The sequence below is a fragment of the Narcine bancroftii genome, chromosome 8 (assembly GCF_036971445.1).
Source record: "Narcine bancroftii isolate sNarBan1 chromosome 8, sNarBan1.hap1, whole genome shotgun sequence".
In the NCBI taxonomy this organism is placed as follows: domain Eukaryota; kingdom Metazoa; phylum Chordata; class Chondrichthyes; order Torpediniformes; family Narcinidae; genus Narcine; species Narcine bancroftii.
The window spans coordinates 136,446,418-136,472,705 of NC_091476.1; the positions used below are offsets into that span (position 1 = coordinate 136,446,418).

At 44.8% G+C, this 26,288-nt stretch overlaps 2 protein-coding genes and 1 long non-coding RNA gene across 7 annotated transcripts; 1 reads left to right on the forward strand and 2 right to left on the reverse strand.

Annotated features, from left to right (window-relative positions):
• Positions 1-607: 607 nt before the first annotated feature.
• On the reverse strand, positions 608-8,367 carry LOC138741855 (ly6/PLAUR domain-containing protein 2). Of its 4 annotated transcripts, none has more exons than XM_069896100.1 (4): positions 8,258-8,367; positions 6,845-6,945; positions 2,421-2,549; positions 608-1,066 (listed from the first exon to the last, which is right to left on the reverse strand). In XM_069896100.1, the coding sequence occupies exons 2-4, from the start codon at positions 6,891-6,893 to the stop codon at positions 846-848; spliced, it is 399 nt and encodes a 132-aa protein (XP_069752201.1). In that variant the 5' UTR covers positions 6,894-6,945; positions 8,258-8,367; the 3' UTR covers positions 608-845. The 4 variants fall into 4 exon arrangements, with proteins under 4 accessions (XP_069752201.1, XP_069752202.1, XP_069752200.1 ...); XM_069896101.1 differs by having other exon boundaries at positions 6,845-6,942; positions 8,258-8,366; XM_069896099.1 differs by having other exon boundaries at positions 6,845-6,942; positions 8,230-8,365.
• A 76-nt stretch (positions 8,368-8,443) lies between these two features.
• LOC138741214 (uncharacterized) lies at positions 8,444-17,358 on the forward strand. The gene is made up of 3 exons (XR_011343400.1): positions 8,444-8,543; positions 15,885-16,012; positions 16,859-17,358. It is a non-coding gene; the product is annotated as an uncharacterized lncRNA (long non-coding RNA).
• Positions 14,526-22,417, reverse strand: anapc13 (anaphase promoting complex subunit 13). Of its 2 annotated transcripts, none has more exons than XM_069894940.1 (3): positions 22,339-22,417; positions 18,393-18,513; positions 14,526-15,087 (listed from the first exon to the last, which is right to left on the reverse strand). In XM_069894940.1, the coding sequence occupies exons 2-3, from the start codon at positions 18,489-18,491 to the stop codon at positions 14,962-14,964; spliced, it is 225 nt and encodes a 74-aa protein (XP_069751041.1). In that variant the 5' UTR covers positions 18,492-18,513; positions 22,339-22,417; the 3' UTR covers positions 14,526-14,961. The 2 variants fall into 2 exon arrangements, with proteins under 2 accessions (XP_069751041.1, XP_069751040.1); XM_069894939.1 differs by having other exon boundaries at positions 22,252-22,341.
• Between the last annotated feature and the right edge of the window lie 3,871 nt (positions 22,418-26,288).

A 26,288-nucleotide genomic window follows, 5' to 3' on the forward strand; every position in this document is an offset into this window, starting at 1 on the left:
CGCTGTTTTATAAACTGAGCATGTGTGTTATTCCTGTAATATTTTCCCATGCTCTTCTATAAACTGTGCACGTGCGTTATTCCCATTAATATTTTCCCATGTTCTTCTATAAATTGTTGTGTAAATAAAAGCTACATGTGATTACAAACCCTTGTGTCCAGACACATCTCTGTGAACCCATTGAATTTGATACTTTCTCAGCACAACAGCAGTGCAGCTTCATGGGCCGAAAGGGCCTGTTACTGTGCTGTATCTCTAAATTTAAATTGTATGGCTCTATGAGCATTATAAATTTGCTGTTTACAGAAGAAACTTTCTCACTAAACCAGTTAATATGACAATGAACTTGAAACAAATTAAAAACATCAATAGTCTTGCTTCTTCTCCTAATACTTATTCAATTATTGTGGAAAATTACACAATCTTTTACTTACCATTTCTCTTTATTTTTGTGACAGCAGCACTATGTTTCTCCAGTTGCCTGAAACCATCTCGAGACATTTTCCTTTACTTATGACTACCAGAATTCCCTTTATGCTAATAATCAGATCATTGTCATTCTGAGTATTTGATTGGCCCTCCAAATTTACACTCAGCACTAAGATGCTCTATTCTAATTAGCCATGTGTTTATGTGTTTCAATTATGTCTAACATAGCCATCCCTTAAATGATGGCAAAAGTTTTCACCTTAAAATACACCAGAAATTAACTACAACATTTTAAGAAAAGAGTGCAATCTGCACAGAGCAAACAAGGACAAATTCCTTTGAAAGCTTCTCTTGCAAAGTGGATGGAATCTAGGCATTTGTTGATATCCATGACACTGCATTTCAGTCCTGTTGTGTTAGGTTGAGAGCATAATTTCTACAAGAGTCCAGGTGAGGGCAGCAGTTCCTCCCACCAATGTCCAGTGGTGACTGGAAGTCAAGGCTGCCCCATCAAAGTTACACAGGTCAGTGGAGCAGCAAAGAACCTTTTTGCCTCCAACAATCAAGTCACTTGCATCTCCATCACACTCCGTTCGAAAGGAGCATTTTTTGGTTGTTGTCACGTAGCCCAGTCTTTCTGCAAAAGCATAGATCTATATTATAGCAACACATAGCTCTATATTACGGCAACACATAGATCTATATTACGGCAACACATTGCCTCCTGTAACAGATTTCATGACATCACATTCAACACTGAGATTCATTTTACTGCAGGTGAGGTAGAATTGCTACTTATTGATAATGCAAAAAAAAACTGTAAACACACACATGTAAACAAATAAAGAAATGTAAACAAACTGACTGCAATAGAGAGGAAAAAGCATTAAAATGTAAAGAGTTCTTAAATGTGTCCCTGATTAAGTTTATTGTTGAACATTCCTACACTCACATTTCAACCTCTCAATCTGCCAATCATTAAAATTTATCCGAATACAGAGCTTAGTTCTTCAGACCTTTTCTTACCACCCCTTGAAGTTGTGCCTAATATGTGACCTAGCCCCACATGTGTATATATGTAACAGGCCATTTCAGTCAACAAATCTGTGCCACCCAGTTTACACCCAATTAACCTACACCCCCTCCAGTACATTTTAAACGGTGGGAAGAAACCGGAGTCCCAGGGAAAACCCACGCAGACACGGGGAGAATGTACAAACTCCTTACAGACAGCATGGGATTCAAACCCTGGTCCTGATTGTTGGCACTGTAAAGGTGTTGTGCTAACCACCTTTCATCAGCCACAGATCACTTCATCCTTTATTGTCAGATAATAATACAAAATATATATATGAAATTAATAAACTTGTACTTGTCGTAAGGCAGACAAAGAGTAGCCATGAGCATTGCCCAGTGCTCCTAATAATAGGAGAACGAGAAGCAAAACAGAATCCCTTCAGTGACTCTGAGAGTCCGTGGATTTACCTCCAGCGCTCCTGGAGCCTCTGCAACTGTTCAGACTCTTGTTTAATCCATTGGCAACCTGAGCTTCAGATCCAAACCTCCAACATGATCGGGAAGCCTTCAGTACACGAGGCCTTTCAGGAGCCCTCTTACCCTCAGCACCCTCTCAAATCCCGGCTCCAGTACCTGGTTCCCATCAACCAGTCTCTACCAGTCCATGCCAGGGGCAAAACATGCTTTCACATCAGTCTGTAAGATTTTATGAGATAACTTCTTGTGGGACAACTAGCAGGACTCAATCCTGACCTTGGCTGCCATCTGCATGGAGCACCAGGCACAACAGGAAGCCTGTGACACAGGGCTACACGTGATCAACATACAATAGACAGACCTAAGCAATCTCACAACAAAGTGAACAGTTTATGTGTAGGTTCAAGAGTCAGTGATTAAAATAGACGCAAAAGAACCTTTATCAGAAAACGAATCATAAACAGGTGGTTTATGTTATCCAAAGTGAAACAACTTACCCTGGCTGAAGCCTAATGTTTTCACAGAAGTGAGGCACATCGTTTTGTTCATAGGACATTGCTGCTGGTTTTTGTTGCAGTCCATTACCAGACGTGCATTGGAACAGTGGTAGCATTTCAATGCCGCTGCTGCAACATTAATGAAGAGCAAGATTAATTATTATCAAACCATTCAGGCAGCATATCAGGCAAGGGCCCAGGGCCTCTTAGATCACTTGTCAACAAGTCATCTCTTCATCGATTTAGGAGCATATAGAGCCGCTCAGAAACACAACTTCTGCACCAACCAGTGCTGGATTAATGCAACTGGAGGGTCTAGGCTAGGAGACATTGGGAGGCCCAAACTTAATACCATCTGATCATGAGAAACAAAACCTCATTCTCTTTATCTACTCAATGAAAGTAGAACATTGCTGAAATTTTGACATTGATAAAAAGATTGTTTATAAATTTATAACTTCTAATAAGTTTACAAAAGTATGGAATTAATGAAGACATTCACACAGAACATTCATAGCAATGTTTCAACATTACACTGTAAACAAAGTCAGAACTTTCAAGCTTTTTTGGATGCAAACATTAATTATGTCATTAAGATCAGTAAGTTGCAGTTTATCAATTTCTATGCAGAGAATGCTCAGATCAGACAACCGATCTTGGGACATTGTTGACCATAAATCATTCTTAATCCTTTTTAGTCTAGAAATGATCTTTTGCCAGTACATTAAATATTACTGAGATTTACAATGATATAAAAGAATCCTCACTTGTTCTCAAAATGCACGCTGTTACTGGCCCAGAGGACCCCAAAACCCAGCAGCAATAGAAATTCACTAAGACTAATGGTTATTTAAACAAGTTTTAAATTTTCTTTAAACATAAAAAAACAGGATCAAACTTTAACTTATTACTATTAACTTAACTTAACCCTCTTCTAATTCTAAGCGCAGGTGTGCGTAATGTGTATAAGTTCAGAAAAGTTCTTTGATTCACAGTCCAATCTCATTTCTCAATCCTCCAAGCTCACCGGTATCGGACAATTCTTATACTGTGCACAGAATTCAACATTTATGAATTTTCACTAAGCTCTGGTGTTTAAAAGTAATTGGTTACTGCTAAGGAAGTTTATCGTTGGTTTCAAAGAGAGATTCATTGCTCGTTGGACACACACAAACTTATTCCCTCCAATCAGCCACTTCAGTGTCTTGCCGAAGAAACTTGCACCATCAGGATTTTCCAAATGATAACCTCTTCTTCTGCAGGTCACCACAGAGTTCCTTTTTGTTTCCCTTATTTCAGGTGAAGCACTCTAGCCAGCCATTTCCTCTTATATGGACCACATGGGTTGTTTCAACCGGCTGTCCTCAGAACTCACAACCCATCTTCAAAATGGGGTTTTAAACAAGCTGCCATGCTCCAGAAAACCGTTTTCTCTCTCTCTCTCTCTCTCTCTCTCTCTCTCTCTCTCTCTCTCTCTTAGAGAAAGCCTGCTTGGTCTCCTCTCTCTCTCTCTCTCTCTCTCTTAGAGAAAGCCTGCTTGGTCTCCTCTCTCTCTCTCTCTCTCTCTCTCTGCTTGCAAAACCACATGACCTTCTTAGAACAGCAAACTGCTTTCAGACAGATTGCAGCACCGGACACATTCTTCTGAGTCTGTTCATCTGTTGGTTTCAAAATAATAATCAATTACTCCACAACATGTCCAATTAACACCTACTTGTGAAGTCTCTATAGGCATTCTTCAAAGTTTTTGCAAAGGTACTTGGAGCCTGGACTGTCTGCCTTGAGCAGAGCTCTGGCATTTTAAATGAGGTTTTGTGAAGTGTTTGTGTTTGTTTGTGACCAACACTACTTCCACAATCTTTCTCCTTGAAAAACATATCTATATACAATATTAAATATGATATAATCCATCACAATGCTATATAATGATAGACAGCAATCTCAGAGCTCTCTCCAGCAGGCACAATGCTAGAATTCTGAATTTCCACAAGTTGAGAATCGGCCACATAAAAACTTGTGTAACTGTTATACGTACGTGTTTAATGTTACTAAGCATCGGGGCCTAGATAGTAAAATCAAGGGTGAGTGTGTTTGGCACTCCCATCAATGTGTTCTTGAATTTTAGATTTGTGTTTACACATTATTTCGGCCTAGGTACGCCCCTGATTTTTATTGTTGTGTTACAAGCTCAAAGGATCCCAAAACCCAGGAGCAATAGACATTCACCAAGACAAGTAGTTACTTAAACAAAGTTGATTCAATTATCTTTAAACATGAAAACAAAATCAAACTTTAACTTATCTCTATTAACTTAACTAACCCAACTTAACCTCCTTCTAATTCTAAGTGCATGTGTATGTAATGTGTGTGTAAATTTAAGTTCTTTGGTTCACAGTTCAACCACACCTCATTCTTCCAAGTTCTCTGGTTCCAGGCAATTCTTATACTATGCACAGAATTTAACATGTATAAAGTTCACCAGGTTTGGTGCTCGAAAGATAAATGTCTACTGCTCAGGAAGGTTCTTGTACGTTTGCAGAGATTTGTTGTTCCAGGATTTCCACAACTGAGGTACCACCATTAGTCACCTCAATGTCTTGCTGATGAAACTTGCCCCATCAGGGTTCTCCAGATGATAACTTCTCTCTTTCATGCTTTCATGCTTATTCCAAGAGAAACGCACTTCCAGCCATCCGTTACTCTAGAGCTTATGTTTCAGTTCTAACCAGCTTCTCCTGCTTGTTTCAGCTGTGACACTCTCTCTCTCTCTCTCACACACACACTTGCTAAAACCTCCTCCTTCTCCATAAAACAATAGGAGTTAGTCTTCTTCCATCTGTTGCTTTGAGGTAAACAAGAATGCAGGAGTGACCTTTGAGTGAGCACTTTGCATAAAGGTCAGAAGTCTTGTAAAAATGTTCAACACTGACGACCTGTCTCCAGTCCATTCACTTCATGACATAATTTCAATTAGCACCTACTTGTGAAATGTGCATAGCATTCTCCATAGTTTCTGTAAAGTCATTGAATATGAATTTTTCAGTATTTTAAAATGTGTGTATGTATATAAGTTACTCTAATTTTACCAATTTATCTCCCAAATACATCTACAAATATTACATCACAGTTGCAAATGAAATAAAATTAATGGTCATTTTAAAATTTTTTTGGCAGGATGCTGAGGACTCCCTAGATTATGAGACCCTGGGCTACAGCCCACTCAGCCCAATGTAAATCTGGAATTGGTGCCAACATGATAACCAAATTAAACTAAAACTCTCTTGCTTGCACATGATGAACATCTCTCTATTCTCTGGTAATTCATGTCCCCATCTAGAAGTTTCTTGAACACAACTATTGTATCTGCTTCCACTACTACTCCTGGCAGCCTGCTTGTTCCAGGCATCCACCACTCCCCGTGTCAGACATTTTCCCCACATATTTTAAACTCCCCTCCCCCATCTTAAATGCATGTCACAAAGCCATTTGCCCTGGGAACAAGATTCTGACTCTCTATCCCAGCAATGGGTCTCATAATTTAATATAAAGATCCATTAGCTTTTGAAGTTCCACAGAAAACAAAGCCAATTTATCCAACCTCTCCCCAGTGTTCACACCTTCAAGTCCAGGCAACATCCCGGTAAATCTCTTCTGCACCTTTTCCAAATTATCCACATCCTTCCTCTAATGGGGCGACCATAATTGCACACAATACACCAGGTGCAGCCTACTAAATTTTTATATAGTTGTAACATGACTGCAGGAATTCAGGAGATACAGAATCTTTTTTTCCCCAAATTCCAAATATGAGAGGATATGTACTTAAGGAGAGAAGGGGAGAGTTTAAGGGAGACGTGTGAGGAAAATAGTTCTATAGAGAGAATGGTGGGTGACTGGAATGGACTGTCAGCCAGATGTATTGGTGAAAATATACAACAGCAGCACTTAAGAGGCTTTTAGAGATCATATGAAAATGCAGGAATAGAGAGATATGGATCCAGTGCAGAGGGAAGAGATTTTGTTGAATTTGGATCATATTCAGTACAGACATCACAGGTCAAAGAAACTGCACCTGTGTGGTACCGTCCTATGTTTAGCAATCGATAATGCATTAATATTTAATTTATAATGTTTTAAAATGTAGACTTACAGCATGGTAACAGGCCATTTTGGCCCATGAGTCTGTGCCACCCAATTTACACCCCATTAACCTATATTCCCAGTACATTTTGAATGGTAGGAGGAGACCGGAGCCCCTGGAGAAAACCCACAAAGATACAGGGAGGATTCATGCACTGTCATTAGGTTTATGCATTGAATTGAACTATGATTAGAGATATTTTATTAAAATACATCATCAAATATTTAAAATGCTTTTCCATTTATTGCAACCAATAAAAATCAGTGATTACAGGTGTTCTTACCACTTAGGGAGCAAAGAGCAGCAATGAAGGCTCCAGTAATGAATTTCATTTTGATCTTTAGCTGCTGAATGCTGATGGCCCCAGCCACTATGTGGGTCCTGCTGAGAAACAGATACTGCTGTTTTAAATTTAATACTGTTACATCATCGACCAGCAGCCATAGTAATTCACCAAGACAATAATTTCTTAAAACAAATTTTTAATAAATAACTACTAATAATATAACATCTTACTTAAATCTAAACTTAACCCCAACTATGCGTTAATGTGTGTGTGTGTGTGTGTGTGTGTGTGTGTGTGTGTGTGTGTGTATGTGTGTGTGTGTGTGTGTATTACCTAAACCATTACAGCTTAGGCACAATTCTGAAAAGTCAATTCAAAGTTCAGTCTTAGAAATCCTGTGTTGAAACTCAGAACCTTTAAACTGATGTTCAGAAGTAAATATAAAGTAGTTGAGACACTGAGTCATCAGACGTCTCAAAACTCACAAATTCTTGTTGAGTTGCTTTCAGAGAAACGTTCCTTCATATAAATGATTTGTCACAACTCTCCTCTTCCTTGCGTAGGTTTTCAAAACTTGTGACTTCCAAGACGCGATGCATTTACGAACACAGGCAAGGGTTAAACGAAATGGTCATGATCCAAATACAGGACTGATCCTGTTTCCTTACCCAGACATGGGTCAATCAAAAATGACCATTACAATGGCCACAGTAAATCATTGCTCTTCTCTGACAAGGAGAAACAGCAGAAGTGACCATCTCACCCAAAGTCACTCCAATTCTGTCTTTCCAGATGACTTTCTAATGAACTAAAAGCTGCTTTTTCAAGTGTCTTAATCCCATGACTTGCTTGATCAATACTGTTTACACTTTCATTACCCAGTCAATCCTTCTATTCATCCCAATATGTTACTGCTAACATGATTTTAAATATTTCCCCTATGGCAGATATTAAACAAAGTGGCCTGTAGTTTCCCAAATTCTGTTTAAAGCTGTTATTGTGTACATTGTCTCCCATGGATGGATTGGGTACCTACCTCACTCAGTAAACTATCTAGTGACTAAACTCATGACTGCCAGGTGCCTGACTCTGGTCAGGGTAGCTGATCATCACACGTCAGACATAAGCTGCACTGCATCCAGGAAAATGCCTTCAGTTTAAATAGCAGAGGAAAAGTATGTCTTTCATTAATTCAAGTAACACCAAACAACTTTCATTTGTATTCAAATTCAACATTGAATACATTAAATCAGAAAGTAAAATGATTCAATTTTTACAAGCTTCTTCATTTAAAAAAAAAACAAATTTTGTTGAGAAGCTAGTTTTCTAAAGTTTGTCTGCCAAGTAATGGACAGTTTTTTTCCTTCCTATGCAATACTTACACCAACATCCTATTCATACATACAGTACCTTGTAAGGATTGCCTCACTGTAACGAAAATATTCAGTGAAGTAAATAATGCTCTTGGAGAAACTGTGTCTTCATCAATTTTAGTGGCTTACAAATCAGAATATTAATGTTACTATGGATACATGTATGACATAAGCATGCCAGTTATCAGTTTGAAATTAAATGATGTAACAATATTGCATTATAGTGATTGGACAGTGATTGTGATCAAACTTTAGACCTGGAAGTACAGTATTATGATGTCATGTTCTCCCATGTCTCTCCAATACACATTTCCAGGCAAGTGGTGAGTATAACATTACAGTTCATACTTATGCCTGGTAGATGATGGAAATGCTTTGGAAGTTAGATGTTAAGAAAAAAATAGCGGCGCTGCCAGAGCTGCTTTATGACAGTCTTGCTATTGGTGCAGATCCACGGAAAGCAGGAAGCAGAGAAACAGTGCTACCCCATGAGGTCCAACTACCCAGTCCTACTGCTGTTGGTTCTGTACAGGCTTTAATCTGCCTGTTAATGGAGTTTATGGCAGTTTATTTTAAAATCCAGCAATCGCGGGGTCTGGGGCCAAGATGGCAGCACCTATGTGCGGCAGCGGGCACAAGGGGTTGCAGACTCTGGGGAAGTGGAGGACTGGCACAGACTACCAGAAAAGGGGGAGACCACCCCCCATTTGAGAACAAGCAGAGGAGATAACCCATGGGACAGGGAACTTGGCGATGGTCCAACAAGGGGCTCTGCAGTTGAAGAACACACAGGAGGTCGGTTGTTGACCTGCGGGGAGGAACTCATATAGGATATGGGCTGTTGGCAACTGCAGTCAAGGAACTTACACCACGTTATGGACTACTCAAGTGTGGCTGAACAGGTACCCAGGTATCAAACTGAGATCCAAGAGGGCACTGATGGTGTCAGAGTTGTGCAGCTAGAGCTCGGGTTGTTGAAGGTTTGGACTGATGGACATCTTTGAAAAGACAAATATTTATTTGACGGACTCCAATTGTCCTTGATACCAGTGAGCTACCTTCTTGACAAACTGCATTCTTTTTAGTAACATTGTTAGGGAGGCAACCACAGTTCAGTGAAGAAATGGTGGTGTACTTCTAAGCTAGGATGGGTACTACTTGGACAGGCACTTTGAGCTGATGACAACATATGCTTCCTTTGTCCTTCTTTGGAGCAGAGACTATGAGGTAGTAGTTAGGCTGATAGTGTTGGAGAAACTCAGCAGGTAATGCAGCATTCTTTAAGTAGATTGAATACTCAAAAGTCCCTGCTGAGGAAGGCAGAATGGTATATTTGGGGTGCTGAATGGACTGTTGCTTTGACCTGGATGATAGACAAATACTGGAGGAACTCAGCTGGTCTTTTCAGCATCTATGAAAGACAAAGATAATATGGGCGATGTTTCGGGCCTGAGCCCTTCTTCAAGGAAAAATCAGAAAAGGCGGAAGCAGGATATATCAGAAAGTCTCAGAATTCAAACAATGAGGGAGGAATCCAAACCAACAAAAGGTGTTAATTGGATATGATAATGGACGAGGTAGAATTGATCATGTGTGTGTAAAAGGAGACAAGGAATGGTGCCATGTGTTGTTGAGCTGCATATTTCCAGAAAAGTGGTGGATATTCTATCACACTACTTGTGTCTGATAGATAGCAGAAAAACTTTAGGAGTTGGGAGATGAGGCAAGAGGCACAGCCTTTGACCTCTTCTTGTATCTGATTCAGATTTATTGTCAGAGTACATACAAGACATCACATACAATCCTGAGATTCTTTTTCCTGCAGGCCATGCAGAATTACCACTTATTGGTGGTGCAAATAAAGTGTACACAACATACATGTAAACAAATCAAGAAATTTAAACAAACTGATTACAGTGAGAAAAAGGTTTAAGTCCATAAAGTACAAGAGCAAATGTAGGCTGTTCAGCTTGTCAAATCCATTCCACCATTCCATCATGAACTCATCCATTCTCCCACTCAGCCCAACTCTCCTGCCTTTCCCCCATATTTTCCTGACTATTCAGAGTTTTCAGGTCATTTTTATTCATACTGTGGGACCTGGGTGTTGAAAAAGATTAATATTTATAGGCAAACCCCACTTTATGTGATTAATTCATCCCAATTTTGACTTGCGTAAGATGAATTTGAATTAAGCGATTAATAGAATAATTACAATGAATCCCCATCCTTTCAGATCGTCCAAAAAGACATAAAAAGGTTTTAAAAATATTTTTAGCTGCATATAATCCCAAAACTAAGATTAATAAAAATAATTCTATTTTTCATTTATTTCATAATTACATCATACCTAAACTATTTCTTAGAAAAGTATTTGTCCAAAGTTGACTACACAGATTTTGATTTTTTTTTCCTCATTATACAATTTCCTCTAGCTAGCGAACACTTTTTTTAAATTGCTGAGGACTTCAATGCTGGGATTGGCATTTAGCTAAAAATCTTTGGATTCAACAAGTTCAAATCCTTCTTCAAGTTCTTTTACAGTGATTTCTTTAGCTGTATTTTCAGCTGCTTCACCATTTTTATCTTCAGCTCCTTCAAATGCACGTTGCTCATCGAAATGAAGATAATTTTTGCTTAATTCTTCTACACATGAATCAAGCAATTTTTCTCCATTTTCTGCATCCATATCAAAACCAATATTACTTCCAATAAGTTATCTCTGCAATTATTTTGTATGTGAAACTGAAGCCAAGAAAATTGTTTGTACAATGGGGCATATTTCCACACTAATCGCATATTGCTGGAAGTAACCTCTTGCCACAAAGATTTGATGATTTCAATGACCTGCTTTATATTGTATTTCTTCCAAAATTCCATTTTATCCTGATGTTGCTTGAAATGCTTGTGCAAAAGTTCTTCGAAGATAATATGCTTTGAATGATGCAAGACTTCCTTGGTCCATTGATTGCAATAATGATGTTATATTCCGTGGTAGAAACACAAATTTTACATTTTCATTCAAATCTCCCAATGAAGCAGGATGTCCTGGAGCATTATCTAACAGCAAGAGCGCTTTTTTTTGCAATATTTTTCAACTGTTGGGCAAAAATACGAATTTTTTTTTGGTTATCCATGCTTTTTTATTAGCACAACAAATAACTGGTAGAGTTTGACTATTAGTCCTTTTAAAGCACAGGATTCAGAATATGGTACACTAGCATAGGTGTTTTAAGTTCACTTCTGCATTGCCTCCTAATAAAAGGATAAGTCAGTCTTTCAAATCTTTGTATCCTGGTTGAGATGCCTAATCTTTAGCTAAAAAACAAGTTTTTGTTGGCATTCTTTTCCAGTATAGGCTCGTTCCATCAACATTATATATTTGCCTATCATCGTAATTCCCTTCTTCAACAACTTATTTTTAAATTTCTGCAAATTTTGCAGCAGTATTTTTAAATCAGTCCTAGCAGCGTCCCCTGTAATTCTCACGTTGTGTAATCCTGTTTGATGTTTAAAGCGATTAAGTCAACATAAATGTGCAGCAAAGGTTTCCGTATCTCCTTGAAATTTATTTTCTTTAAGCATCAAAAAGATGTTTAAAGCTTTGGTTTGAATGTTTTTTGTACAAAGTGGTATTCAATTTTGGTTACAATCTTCAATCCAAAGATGAAGAAGTCGTTCCATTTCAATCATTGATGGGTCTGTTTTGAGTAATTTCCGCTTAGAGAAACTGATGCAACTTTACCGTTCTTTATATTCGCGCTTCTTACTTAAAGTGATTTTCATATTCCTGGCACCATCTTCATGTCGCTTAACAACCAAGTTTTTCTTCTAAAGTAATTGCTTTTCTTTTACTATCACTGTCAGATTCTTTTCCACATTTTCTTTTATCTATATTTAATAGGGAGCACACACAGAGTTTGACTGTCATTTGCATATTTTATTTAGGGCCGTTGTAACTCGAGTTTTCCAAAAATTACAGAAAGATCCGACAGTAAAACAGGAAATGGTTGTAGTTTTCCAAATCACAGTAACAGAATTTCACATTGATTGAAGTAGTGTATAGCAGGGTTTGCCTGTATTTATGCATTCCCAATTACCCTTGAACTAAATGGGTTACACAGCTGGTTCAGAGGGTATTTGAGAGTCAACCAGATTCATATATGTAGCTGGGTCTGTCAACTTTTAGGATAATGGTCAATCTAATGGAATGCTTATTGTTTCAGATTTGGCATTGCCACACCACTCAATTTCAGGAAGTGGACCGTCTCATAGCAAGGATAAGTGGTATCCTAATAATTTGAGCAAGAGAATTTGCTCAATTTATACAAAGCCCCAGTGATGACACATCTGGCAGCACTGCCAGAGTTGCTCTAATGGCAGCGTTGCCTCTGATGTGGACCCAGAATGGAGAGCAGGAGACACAGTGCTCCCCTGCAGGGTCCTACCACCCCCATCCTGCTTCTGACAGCTTCCTATATGCTTTAAATGGCCTGTTGACGGTGTTTTATTTAAAATCCTGTGATGTTGGAGTCTGGGCCCAAGATGGTGTCACCTGTGTTCGGCAGCAGCCTCAAATGATTGCATATTTGCACAAGACACCAGAAATGGAGATGTAGAGGAGATGATCTGAAAGATTGTGACCATGGTGGCAAACCAGCGAGGGGCTAAAGGACATGTACAGAAAGTGAGTTGTTGACTTGTAAGAGAGGAACCCACACTGGCTGAAGGAAGACAGCTAAAGGTTTCCTCATAGTGTCGGAGTGTTGGACCTGGGCTCAGGTTGTTCATGGTTTGAAATGGGAGTCTTGTGTGGCTGCAGAGAGGCAAATCCACTGACTCTTAGTAACTCTGAGAGGAATCTCCTTTGTTTCTCGTTCTCTGACTGTAAGGGGCACAGAGCAATGCTACTGGGGAATCGTTGTCTGCCTTATGCCAAACTAAAGGTAATTTCATGTAATAATGTGTTTCCATTTTATTACAAGACTATAATTAGTATTTGATCTAATCTGCAGTACTGAATACAGGTCTGGTTGATGACTACATCTGCAATAGGCAGAAAGGATCATTGGATTAAATTCTGGCCCATGGGTTTGGCATAGTAAAAGGATAAGCAGACTTTCTTGAGTTAGTAAGAATGAGAGGTGACCTGGGAGGGAGAAGGGAAGGCTTGTATTATGACACAATTCAGGAAAGCTCAACTGACAATAATGCGCAAGTCAGAAAGGGATGGAAATGGAACAAGTAAAAAAAAGTTAGGATCACACAGTGACTGTGAATCATGATCTTAAAAACTGAAAAGACTTCAGTGCACCACACTCTTGCTCTTGATGTCACCTTGTACTAGATGCTCATTGTGGAAATGAACATTCAGATCATATTTGTTGAATGAAACAGAAAATGTTGAAACACACTTCAGACCAATTTTGAATCCACAGCCCCATAACTGGACATGTGGTTTAAGATATAAATTTCTATAGTGACATCAAGAGGGTAATATCTCAAAAAGGGAATACAAGCTAAGACTATACCTTCCTTCTTCTGGCTATCCATCCCATAGGATGATGATGGTTCCTTTCAGTTAGTTTGTTGGGTTTGATATGAGGATACCTCATTCCTCTCAGAAAGGAACAGTGTGTGCATGAATGGGGTTGCACAGTTCCAGACCCACCCTCTCGACATAGTCTCCCAGATCCAGCAGTATGGTGAGGTCCAAGACAGCTGGGGGAAGTTCGGTTGAGTGAATGGCTGGACCAAGCTTCAATGCAAGGGATGCCCTTTGCATGCTTCACAGCACGTGTTTGCTAGATGGCTGCTGACCCTTTCACAGGTCTTGTTTTTTGGCCTGCAGGGTGTCTACCCACCCTCTTCATTAGGCAAGCCTGGTGGAGGAGCCGGTTTAGTCGCTGATCACCCAACCATGCAACAGGTAGTACTGGGTTACATGGTACCAGTAGCACTCAGACGAGTGACCTGACCTGGCAGACTAAAAATTAACCAGCAGAAAGTTAAAATATTATTCTATTAGCATATGTCAATTTTAACAATTTTTGGAATGCATTGATCAAAGAAAATTAATGAAAAATAGATACAATTATGTGCAGTATGCCCTCAGAAAAAAAAATTATATGATGCAAATAAATCCTCAGCCCAGTAATGTTAACATTAGATCTGTGCATTCAGTTGCTGAAGGTCACAAGAAAGCCCAGAGAATCACAGCAAGGGTCTTTACATTCATATATATTTCTAATATGTTTTGTGGAACTATATTCAGTTCACTGGTGGTAAATATTAAAATAGACAAAAAAAATCAATAAAAACTTTAATGTTTACAAGATTAGTGTGCGCTTTAATCATTCATGAATTCAGTTATAAATAGCATGAATCGATTTGTATGCCAGGATTATACAACACATGTGGACCTGATATAAAATGGAAGTACCAAATAAAGCCATTGATGAAGCTGGCACCATCACAGAGGCCAATACTTCAAGATGATGAACACAATCTTTAACAAGTTTTAAAATCAAAAGTGATTATAACCATTTTCCACTCCTTCATTGAGTATTTAATTATCCATAAACACTCTGAGGTTGTGTCTGTTTTTCTTTGTTGTACCACTTCTAATTTCTTGCACTGGTTTGGACAAAGTTTGCAGCAAGAGCAAATTCTGGCAGCTGCCATGTGGAAAGGATATAGAAGCTAACCTTGCTGTGGTGGTGGCACCAATGCCCTCAGTAACTAGCTTCCTGCAGATGGGGTATTTTCATGCAAATTTTGTAGGGCTAGGTCAGTCCATTTCATATCTTGTTCATTAATAGATTCAGTTGTTCCTCCATTATCCTGCTCAGGCTCCGGTAGTTCACTCTGCAAAAGGAAAACAAATACAGGAGTTACAAAGACCATTCCCTTCCTAGATGCTCGTTAATGAGCTCCTCATTGAAAGAAGGTTGTTCATGTACCACACTACCAGGTAAAGGTAGACTTCATTACTGATCTCAATCTAATGATTACTTATAATGAAAACAATTAACTCCACAAATATCAGCAATATCGTGCATACCTCAGAGGAGGGATGCGCCATGATACTATTATTTTAACTAATACTCAACCACTGAGTCATAGGCACAGAAAGAGATCCTTTGACTCACTGTGGTCCAATATTTGACCAATCATCTTCAATTCCTTGGTGTTTTGAAGGTATCTCTAAGTACTTTTCTGGTGAGAGTCCCCATCTCCAATCCATCCTATCCAATCTCTGCTCAGAGCTGACAATTATTTTTCTTCCACTGATACCACTCAACTCACTGAAGTCCTCCAGCAAGTTGTTAATATATACTCTCTACTCTTCCAATCTATCCTCGAATGATGCAACTGTCCAAAATGAACAGTCACCTTTTCTACTAGTTGCTCATTATCACTAAGTCTTTGGTTCTTCAGTATTTCCAGCAGGTCTATTTAAAAATTGTTTGTGTTAAAACACAAAATATTTGTTGAATGTCTGTCATTTCTTTATTTCCTCTTATAAATGTTTCCACTTCTGTCTGTGCAATCTATATTTTCCTTGCAAGTCTTTTCCTTTTTATGTAACTTATACAATTCCTTACCGTATATTTTAAGGTTTCTTGCCAATTGACTCTCATATTCAATTTTCCCTTTACCAGTTTCCTGGTACAGATGCACCATGTCTTAAAATGCACCCAATTCACTTAGAAACAGAAGGGAACCCTGTCCTTGTTCTGGGTGAGAAGAAGAAGGAGCAATAACAGAAGTGCAGGAAACAGAGATGTAGGTGAGAGCAGTGTTTGCAAGAAGGGCACCTTTAAGATCCTGGTATGGCATCAAGGGGGCAGGTGAGGTCTGGGCCTGATGTCCTACTACACAGGGAAAGTATCTCCTTTCTTGGTGAAGTAATTCCCACGTGGCCACTGTCTGGCTTGCCAGGCAGGAGGTCACTGCAAATGGCCTCTCCTACATTAACTGCATCCGTAGCAACACCTTCTCGTGGTGTCCCCATTTTCACTAAGTTTGCCTCGTCATGGCACGACCGAGTGTCTGGCGGTATAACTGGATGGGGAGGCTGGTCTCGTTAGCCTTGGTTGGCAGCCAGCCTAAGAGAAGGAAAACTCCAATTTCAGACCTGGGCAAATGGGGCTCATAGCCCCATCAGGCCATCCATCTAGGTAGGAAGAGGACACTCCAATGTAATACCTACATCCCGAGAATCTGGCTGTCACCGTTCCAGTTTGATAGGACGTGGCAGATAAACCCTGGTTGGAAAGGGTGGGGTCAAGTACTCCGCACATTCCACTCCACCTAAAAAAAATCCATTGTGCAGACATGAAGGACATAAATTTGTTTATGATCCTTGTTCTTTGATTGCGAAGCCAAGCAATGAATGAATGGAAAATCTATGTGTTCTAATGATGTGATCTTTGTGAGTGAGTGAGAATGATGAATGACTAAAGTAATTGTTGCCGTGACAACTTTGGTTCATCTTCAACCCTCCACCCCCACCCCCACCCCTCAACAATTTAACACTTATTCAGTTCCACTGAGGAAACCTGAAAAGTTGACTCTTTCTTAACCAATGTCTCTGACCTGCTGAGAGATTTTACAATTTTCTGTTTTGTTTCAGATTTCCAGGTTCTTTTAAAACTCCATCTGGAATACAATCATTTTCACCTCGTCTCCTCTGATCAAAACATGCAGCATATCGGAAGTGGATTCACTCCCAGACCAATGACATTGTTGGAGTCACATTAGGCTATTTACTGATCAGAGTACGTGGGGTACTCCTTCACCCCACGTCCTCTCCCCTTTCTCCCTCACCCCACGTCCTCTCCCCTTTCTCCCTCACCCCACGTCCTCTCCCCTTTCTCCCTCACCCCACGTCCTCTCCCCTTTCTCCCTCACCCCACGTCCTCTCCCCTTTCTCCCTCACCCCACGTCCTCTCCCCTTTCTCCCTCACCCCACGTCCTCTCCCCTTTCTCCCTCACCCCACGTCCTCTCCCCTTTCTCCCTCACCCCACGTCCTCTCCCCTTTCTCCCTCACCCCACGTCCTCTCCCCTTTCTCCCTCACCCCACGTCCTCTCCCCTTTCTCCCTCACCCCACGTCCTCTCCCCTTTCTCCCTCACCCCACGTCCTCTCCCCTTTCTCCCTCACCCCACGTCCTCTCCCCTTTCTCCCTCACCCCACGTCCTCTCCCCTTTCTCCCTCACCCCACGTCCTCTCCCCCTTCTCCCTCACCCCACGTCCTCTCCCCCTTCTCCCTCACCCCACGTCCTCTCCCCCTTCTCCCTCACCCCACGTCCTCTCCCACTTCTCCCTCACCCCACGTCCTCTCCCCCTTCTCCCTCACCCCACGTCCTCTCCCCCTTCTCCCTCACCCCACGTCCTCTCCCCCTTCTCCCTCACCCCACGTCCTCTCCCCCTTCTCCCTCACCCCACGTCCTCTCCCCCTTCTCCCTCACCCCACGTCCTCTCCCCCTTCTCCCTCACCCCACGTCCTCTCCCCCTTCTCCCTCACCCCACGTCCTCAACCCCTTCTCCCTCACCCCACGTCCTCTCCCCCTTCTCCCTCACCCCACGTCCTCTCCCCCTTCTCCCTCACCCCACGTCCTCTCCCCCTTCTCCCTCACCCCACGTCCTCTCCCCCTTCTCCCTCACCCCACGTCCTCTCCCCCTTCTCCCTCACCCCACGTCCTCTCCCCCTTCTCCCTCACCCCACGTCCTCTCCCCCTTCTCCCTCACCCCACGTCCTCTCCCCCTTCTCCCTCACCCCACGTCCTCTCCCCCTTCTCCCTCACCCCACGTCCTCTCCCCCTTCTCCCTCACCCCACGTCCTCTCCCCTTTCTCCCTCACCCCACGTCCTCTCCCCTTTCTCCCTCACCCCACGTCCTCTCCCCTTTCTCCCTCACCCCACGTCCTCTCCCCTTTCTCCCTCACCCCACGTCCTCTCCCCTTTCTCCCTCACCCCACGTCCTCTCCCCTTTCTCCCTCACCCCACGTCCTCTCCCCTTTCTCCCTCACCCCACGTCCTCTCCCCTTTCTCCCTCACCCCACGTCCTCTCCCCTTTCTCCCTCACCCCACGTCCTCTCCCCTTTCTCCCTCACCCCACGTCCTCTCCCCTTTCTCCACCCCACCGCCCCTCTCCCAGGTACATACCAATGGTATTTCCACATCTTCATACGGCAACTTGTCCTCACGCCATGCATCATCAATCAAGTCCAGAATTCTACCATCTCGCTGTACCTCGCTGTCCATTGAACTGTCCACTCATGCAATCCTGGAATTATATTTATGGATAAGTAGAAAGAAATGAGCAACTACAGATGAAGACTTTTCCTTAACATCTAGTCTGCTTTAATTACAAGCTATTCACATGCAGCACCCACCAAACTTACTCTTGGTGAACTGCCATCTGTCAAATAAAATGGAGACATAATAGACTAGACATACTGGAATCTAAATCAGACCTACTGCTGGGGGAACTCAGCAGCATCTGTGAAGGGAAAGATATCCGCGGGTCAAGGGCCTGCATCTGGATTGCAACGTTGACCACCCATTTGCCTTCAAAGATGCTGCTCAACCCACTGAGTCGTTCCAGCAGATTTTTTTTGATCTGCCAAGTTTTACTGTTTCTGCGCCCACAGATTTATTGTTTTCCATCTCCCCACCCTGCAGTCACACCCTCACAACCAGACATCACTTCCTTCTCCTCCACCCGACAACCAACCCATACTCCACTATCCAAACCACTTTCCAACCTCGCATCTCCTCCCTTCTTCCCTCTCCTCTTTTCCGCACCCTCTCCCTATCCCCTTCCCCTCTCCTCCACACTTCCTCTCCTCTTTGCCCCACGTCCCCTCCAGGCTTCCCCTTCGCCCCACGTCCCCTCCAGGCTTCCCCTTCGCCCCACGTCCCCTCCAGGCTTCCCCTTCGCCCCACGTCCCCTCCAGGCTTCCCCTTCGCCCCACGTCCCCTCCAGGCTTCCCCTTCGCCCCACGTCCCCTCCAGGCTTCCCCTTCGCCCCACGTCCCCTCCAGGCTTCCCCTTCGCCCCACGTCCCCTCCAGGCTTCCCCTTCGCCCCACGTCCCCTCCAGGCTTCCCCTTCGCCCCACGTCCCCTCCAGGCTTCCCCTTCGCCCCACGTCCCCTCCAGGCTTCCCCTTCGCCCCACGTCCCCTCCAGGCTTCCCCTTCGCCCCACGTCCCCTCCAGGCTTCCCCTTCGCCCCACGTCCCCTCCAGGCTTCCCCTTCGCCCCACGTCCCCTCCAGGCTTCCCCTTCGCCCCACGTCCCCTCCAGGCTTCCCCTTCGCCCCACGTCCCCTCCAGGCTTCCCCTTCGCCCCACGTCCCCTCCAGGCTTCCCCTTCGCCCCACGTCCCCTCCAGGCTTCCCCTTCGCCCCACGTCCCCTCCAGGCTTCCCCTTCGCCCCACGTCCCCTCCAGGCTTCCCCTTCGCCCCACGTCCCCTCCAGGCTTCCCCTTCGCCCCACGTCCCCTCCAGGCTTCCCCTTCGCCCCACGTCCCCTCCAGGCTTCCCCTTCGCCCCACGTCCCCTCCAGGCTTCCCCTTCGCCCCACGTCCCCTCCAGGCTTCCCCTTCGCCCCACGTCCCCTCCAGGCTTCCCCTTCGCCCCACGTCCCCTCCAGGCTTCCCCTTCGCCCCACGTCCCCTCCAGGCTTCCCCTTCGCCCCACGTCCCCTCCAGGCTTCCCCTTCGCCCCACGTCCCCTCCAGGCTTCCCCTTCGCCCCACGTCCCCTCCAGGCTTCCCCTTCGCCCCACGTCCCCTCCAGGCTTCCCCTTCGCCCCACGTCCCCTCCAGGCTTCCCATCGCCCCACGTCCCCTCCAGGCTTCCCCTTCGCCCCACGTCCCCTCCAGGCTTCCCCTTCGCCCCACGTCCCCTCCAGGCATCCCCTTCGCCCCACGTCCCCTCCAGGCATCCCCTTCGCCCCACGTCCCCTCCAGGCATCCCCTTCGCCCCACGTCCCCTCCAGGCATCCCCTTCGCCCCACGTCCCCTCCAGGCATCCCCTTCGCCCCACGTCCCCTCCAGGCTTCCCCTTCGCCCCACGTCCCCTCCAGGCTTCCCCTTCGCCCCACGTCCCCTCCAGGCTTCCCCTTCGCCCCACGTCCCCTCCAGGCTTCCCCTTCGCCCCACGTCCCCTCCAGGCTTCCCCTTCGCCCCACGTCCCCTCCAGGCTTCCCCTTCGCCCCACGTCCCCTCCAGGCTTCCCCTTCGCCCCACGTCCCCTCCAGGCTTCCCCTTCGCCCCACGTCCCCTCCAGGCTTCCCCTTCGCCCCACGTCCCCTCCAGGCTTCCCCTTCGCCCCACGTCCCCTCCAGGCTTCCCCTTCGCCCCACGTCCCCTCCAGGCTTCCCCTTCGCCCCACGTCCCCTCCAGGCTTCCCCTTCGCCCCACGTCCCCTCCAGGCTTCCCCTTCGCCCCACGTCCCCTCCAGGCTTCCCCTTCGCCCCACGTCCCCTCCAGGCTTCCCCTTCGCCCCACGTCCCCTCCAGGCTTCCCCTTCGCCCCACGTCCCCTCCAGGCTTCCCCTTCGCCCCACGTCCCCTCCAGGCTTCCCCTTCGCCCCACGTCCCCTCCAGGCTTCCCCTTCGCCCCACGTCCCCTCCAGGCTTCCCCTTCGCCCCACGTCCCCTCCAGGCTTCCCCTTCGCCCCACGTCCCCTCCCCTTCTCCTCCGCCCCACGTCCCCTCCCCTTTCTCCTCCGCCCCACGTCCCCTCCCCTTTCTCCTCCGCCCCACGTCCCCTCCCCTTTCTCCTCCGCCCCACGTCCCCTCCCCTTTCTCCTCCGCCCCACGTCCCCTCCCCTTTCTCCTCCGCCCCACGTCCCCTCCCCTTTCTCTTTCGCCCCACCTCCTCTCCCCTTTCTCCTTCGCCCCACCTCCTCTCCTTTCTCCTTCGCCCCACCTCCTCTCCCCTTTCTCCTTCGCCCCACCTCCTCTCCTTTCTCCTTCGCCCCACCTCCTCTCCCCTTTCTCCTTCGCCCCACCTCCTCTCCCCTTTCTCCTTTGCCCCACCTCCTCTCCTTTCTCCTTCGCCCCACCTCCTCTCCCCTTTCTCCTTCGCCCCACCTCCTCTCCTTTCTCCTTCGCCCCACCTCCTCTCCCCTTTCTCCTTCGCCCCACCTCCTCCCACCTTTCTCTTTCGCCCCACCTCCCTCCACCCCACTTCCCCTCCCTCCCCTCTCTTTCACCCATCTCCCCTCTCCCTCCCTCTCCTTCACCCCACCTCTTCTTCTCTCCGCCTCCCTCCTCCTTCCCCGCACCTCACCTCTCCATCACTCCCCCTCTCCATCCCGCCTCCCTCCTCCCCCTCTCCATCCCGCCTCCCTCCTCCCCCTCTCCACCCCGCCTCCCTCCTCCCCCTCTCCACCCCGCCTCCCTCCTCCCCCTCTCCACCCCGCCTCCCTCCTCCCCTTCGCCTCCTCTCCTTCATCCCGCCTCCTCCTCCTTCATCCCACTTCTCCACTCTAGCCCCTCTCCCTCACCCTCCCTCCCTCTTTCAACCCACCTCCCTTCACTCCTTCACCCTACCTCCCTCCTCCTCTCTCCTTACCCCCACCTCATCTCTCCCTCACTCCACCTCCCTCCTCCCCATCTCTCCTCCACCCCGCCTCTCCCCCGCCTCTCCCCCGCCTCCGCCCCGCCTCCCCACCCCTCCCTCCCTCCTCCGCCCCGCCTCCCCACCCCTCCCTCCCTCCTCCGCCCCGCCTCCCCACCCCTCCCTCCCTCCTCCGCCCCGCCTCCCCACCCCTCCCTCCCTCCTCCGCCCCGCCTCCCCACCCCTCCCTCCCTCCTCCGCCCCGCCTCCCCACCCCTCCCTCCCTCCCTCCTCCGCCCCGCCTCCCCACCCCTCCCTCCCTCCTCCGCCCCGCCTCCCCTCTCCCTCACCTCTCTTTCAACCCACCTCCTCTTCACCCTTCCTCCCTCCTCCCCCCTTCATCTCTCCCTCACTTCGCCTCCCTCCTCCCCTCTCCCTCCTCCTCCCCACCTCACCTCCCTTCATGCCACCTCCCGGTCCTTCACCCCCCTCCCTCTTCTCTCCACTTCCTCCGCCAAATGTCTCCCCATCCTGGTGCGCACCTGCAGAGACGTGCTCTGGTGTCCCTCTTTAAACGGTCCGTCTGCTCCCAACGCCCCGGTTGAAGGGTCCGGATCAATACCCATCTGCTCGCGGAGTTGGGAGGGCCAGAGAAATGGAGGGGGAAACAGGGGCAGGGAATGGAGAAGAGGGGCGAAGGGTCACGGGGTAATGGGGAAAATGGGATAAGGAGGAATGGAGTGGGAAGTGGAGGAATGGTAAAGGGACCTATACTTTTCCTCAGTCTCATCCCCTCGATTTAGGATATTTAAGTATGATGAGAAAGTACATAATTTGTGGGGAAAAATTAGGCTCTGTTAAATGACAGGATCCTGCAAATTACTGATGCACATAGACAGTTAAATATTATTTACATAATAGCTTTACAGTTTTCACCTGATATGGCTCCAGTCACCAGTGGTTCAAAACCGTCCATGATATTGAAGTCCATACTATCACAATGACCTGGATATAATTCTTATATTTACTGCTAGACATGTGTGATAATATCAGTAAAGCCATCTTTCAGATTCAACATCAGATGTTGGTCCCAACCTTGGAGCGCAGTTGATTTTATCCTGGAGATTCTCTACTATACATCTGATAACATTTACATGTTCATTGAAAACAATGGAACTATCTCACTGACCCCTGGGAGCTCGTGGCCCACACTGGTCAGGATGGTATTGAAAACCTCAGGTCTATACATGTATCATGAGCACACAAGGTCTTGCTGATGGAGAGGCCACATCAAGAGCACTGAATGCAATAGGAAAGTGTGAGCATAACACAAAAGTTTCCAGATACTGATTGCAGTAAAAACCACAGAAATGCTGAAGGAATTGAGCAGGCTTTGTAGCATACACAGCGTGCATAGGAGGCAAATCTATATACACTGTATAAAACTAATGTTTCAGCCTGAGCCAAGTCCTTTACCAGCCTAATTCTTCTTTATGTTAAATTCTTCCTTCCATATAAATACTCGTTCAAAATGGTATCAAATTAAAACCCAACTGCAAGAAGTGTGGGTTAAGGAAAACAAGTAGATCTTGCACTGACAATGACCACACCAGCAGTGCGAGTATAAGACAGCTTTAATAAACTAATATGTACACTAAGAGGTCTTGTCTCTCTGCAAGACCAACCTGGAAGGCAAGACTGTAGCTCTGGACTGCTTTATGTACAAGGTCACCGGGATGAACCTTATGGTGTAATTACATATCACCACAGATCTGATATACTTTTTCAAAGTAGTAAAGGGGCAATGAAAGTGATGTATATAGATTTCTGTATGCTAATCTGCTTAATGCTCCTTCCATTTCAGGAATCAATCTCATGATGAATCTCCATCTTAAGCAGGGAGACCAGGTTCTATACTTCAACAGATGTAATGTAGCTGGAGCTCTATATAATTTCTAATATATATCAATACTTTTATCAAAAGGTCACCTTTCATCCCTCTGAACACTAAAGAATACAGGTCCAATGTTAAAAGCCATTTGTGATAGGGCAACCTCACTGCCCTTAAATAACACCACCACCATTGGGTCATCAGGAATTGCAATGGTTCAACATCATTTGGAGCAATTCCACTTAAATTCCTCTGCAATATGTGTAGGTAAGCACTTATTCATCAAAACATTTCAAGATAGTTAATTTATTTTCAAATAGCAACTTCCTTAAATATCATTCCATTAAAAGGCACTCTCTACATGTGTAAACTTTCTGCAGAGGTTGATAACCTCCCTTTAAAATTTCATTATGAATTTAGATCAGAATCAGGATTTATTGTCACGAAATTCAATGTTTTGGCAATTGAAATGGCAATCTTCACATCCAATGCCTAAGCGGAAGGGGTTGTAGAGTGGGAGGTAATTACAGATAAATTCTTTTGGTCCACCTTCATAAAATATTATCCCATTTCTTTTGTCTGTTCACTGCATTCACTGTGATAGAAATTAATTTCCTTGTTTTACCCATCATCCTTAATTTCTGACTTCTACTTTTTGACTAAATACTAAACGACGAAAATTATAATGAGGCTACAGGACCAACACAGCATTGAAAAGCACTCTGCCACATCCCCAGACAAATAATGATTTGGAAATAGAACACGAGATACCTGGTGAATTTGTCTAAGGAAACAGCTGCCTTTCCATATTGTGGCTCCCAACAGCTTGTAGCAGAAGTCCTACCACTGTGCTGAACTATCTCAGCCAGTGGCATGGAGAGTACCCTACATGCTCCCTCTGCCTAACTTCAGCAATACTAAAACATATTTTGGTGGGCTGCAAGACCGGCATCAAGATGTCTTGCAGCAGTGCTGGAAAATTGGTAGACAAGTGTCAACGCTCTACCTCTCCCCTTCATCCCACTGGCATTTAACAGCATTTTTCTGGGAAGTTGGGGGTCAAGCCTGAATCGCCACATCAAGATCAGACTCTAGGCAGTTAGGTGGGGCATGTGATTGGAAGATGGTGGCAGACTCAGGCCAAAGGTTCTGCTTCCCAAATGAAATCACATAAACAAACCTCAGACCAGGCCTTGTGCTGGCAATTCTCCATCAAGCTTACAGTCCCCTGGGAGGATACAGTGGAGGCCTATGAGTACAAGAAACTGAGGTATGTTGAGCTTGCAGCTGATGTACAGCAACTTGGCTGGAAGGCAAAGGTCCAACCTGCTGAAGTAGGCTGAAGAGGATTCGTAACCACATTGACATCAAGGCTACTCCAGGATTTGTGAATGCGAGGAAAGATCTCTCCAGAGCTGCTGAAAATGGTAGGCAGTGGCTCTGGATGAGGAGAAAGGATTCCATCTGGACCCCCAAGTGAGTGAATGGCATCTAGGGGGTGAGCCCAGGACGCTGCTGTTTCACTGAGGGTTCACCGCTGAATCCTCCAGAGGTGTCGTGGGTCTATTAGTGGAAGGATAACCCAGAAGATGCTTGGCTACCCCACAGAGTCTAAGCAGGAGGTCTCAGGAGTGCAATAAGGGATATTAATATCTAGTCACACTAACAATAATAGTTTTCACATTGCTAACAGAATGGAGGCAAACTTTACTGTTTTTTTCAAGATTTGATACAACTGAAAACACATTTTGCCTTTTCACAACTACATTCTGTAAAATCTAGTACATAAAATGTACATATCTGCTTTATAATAGAAGCTTCTGACTTGCAAATGGATAACCGAGGATTCGGTTATTAAAAGGACACGATATTAAAAGGACATAACACATATGGGCTTCCGTACTTTTCAAAAAAGTATTTATAGGCATGTACAATTGTAAAATATTCCAGATTAACTACTAATAAAAGTAAGTTAGAAGCTGTTCAGTGATGGCAGCTGCTTCATTATGTATTTAATTTATAGTAATGATAAAGTTGTAAGTACATTTTTCATTCCCTTAAAAACTGCTTTTTCAACAGCTTTGATTAATGCCATGGAAAACTGCTCATCAGTTTCTGCTACAATTTTAGTTTTGAATGCCAACGTTGTCTAGTATCCAATGCGGAGTTATTGTCCAATGATTCCATCAATAAAATGGAAAAGAGTAATGATTTGAAAACTTCTTGACAAGTTCAAGTTCACAATTACCTAAATTTTTCAGGAAAAATCAAACTTTTCAATTGTATATATTTACTTTTCCTCCTTATAGAAACTGCAGCACAAATTATTCAAAACATTCTGCCCTTCTCTCTCAAAGTCGATTTTATGGTTTACAAAAACACGTGGAATTAAAACCATGAAAATTACATTGATATTCCCCAGTACTCCAGGATTTAAAAATATGTCCAATATTGGTTCTATTGAAATATTTATATTACAAAGCACAGAAACTATAAGAAAAAAGAACATCACACTTTGGATATTATAGCAAAGGAAACTGGCTGAACGAATGATATGAGTTTTCGATACAAATTGCTTGATAATCCAAGGCAAGACCGACT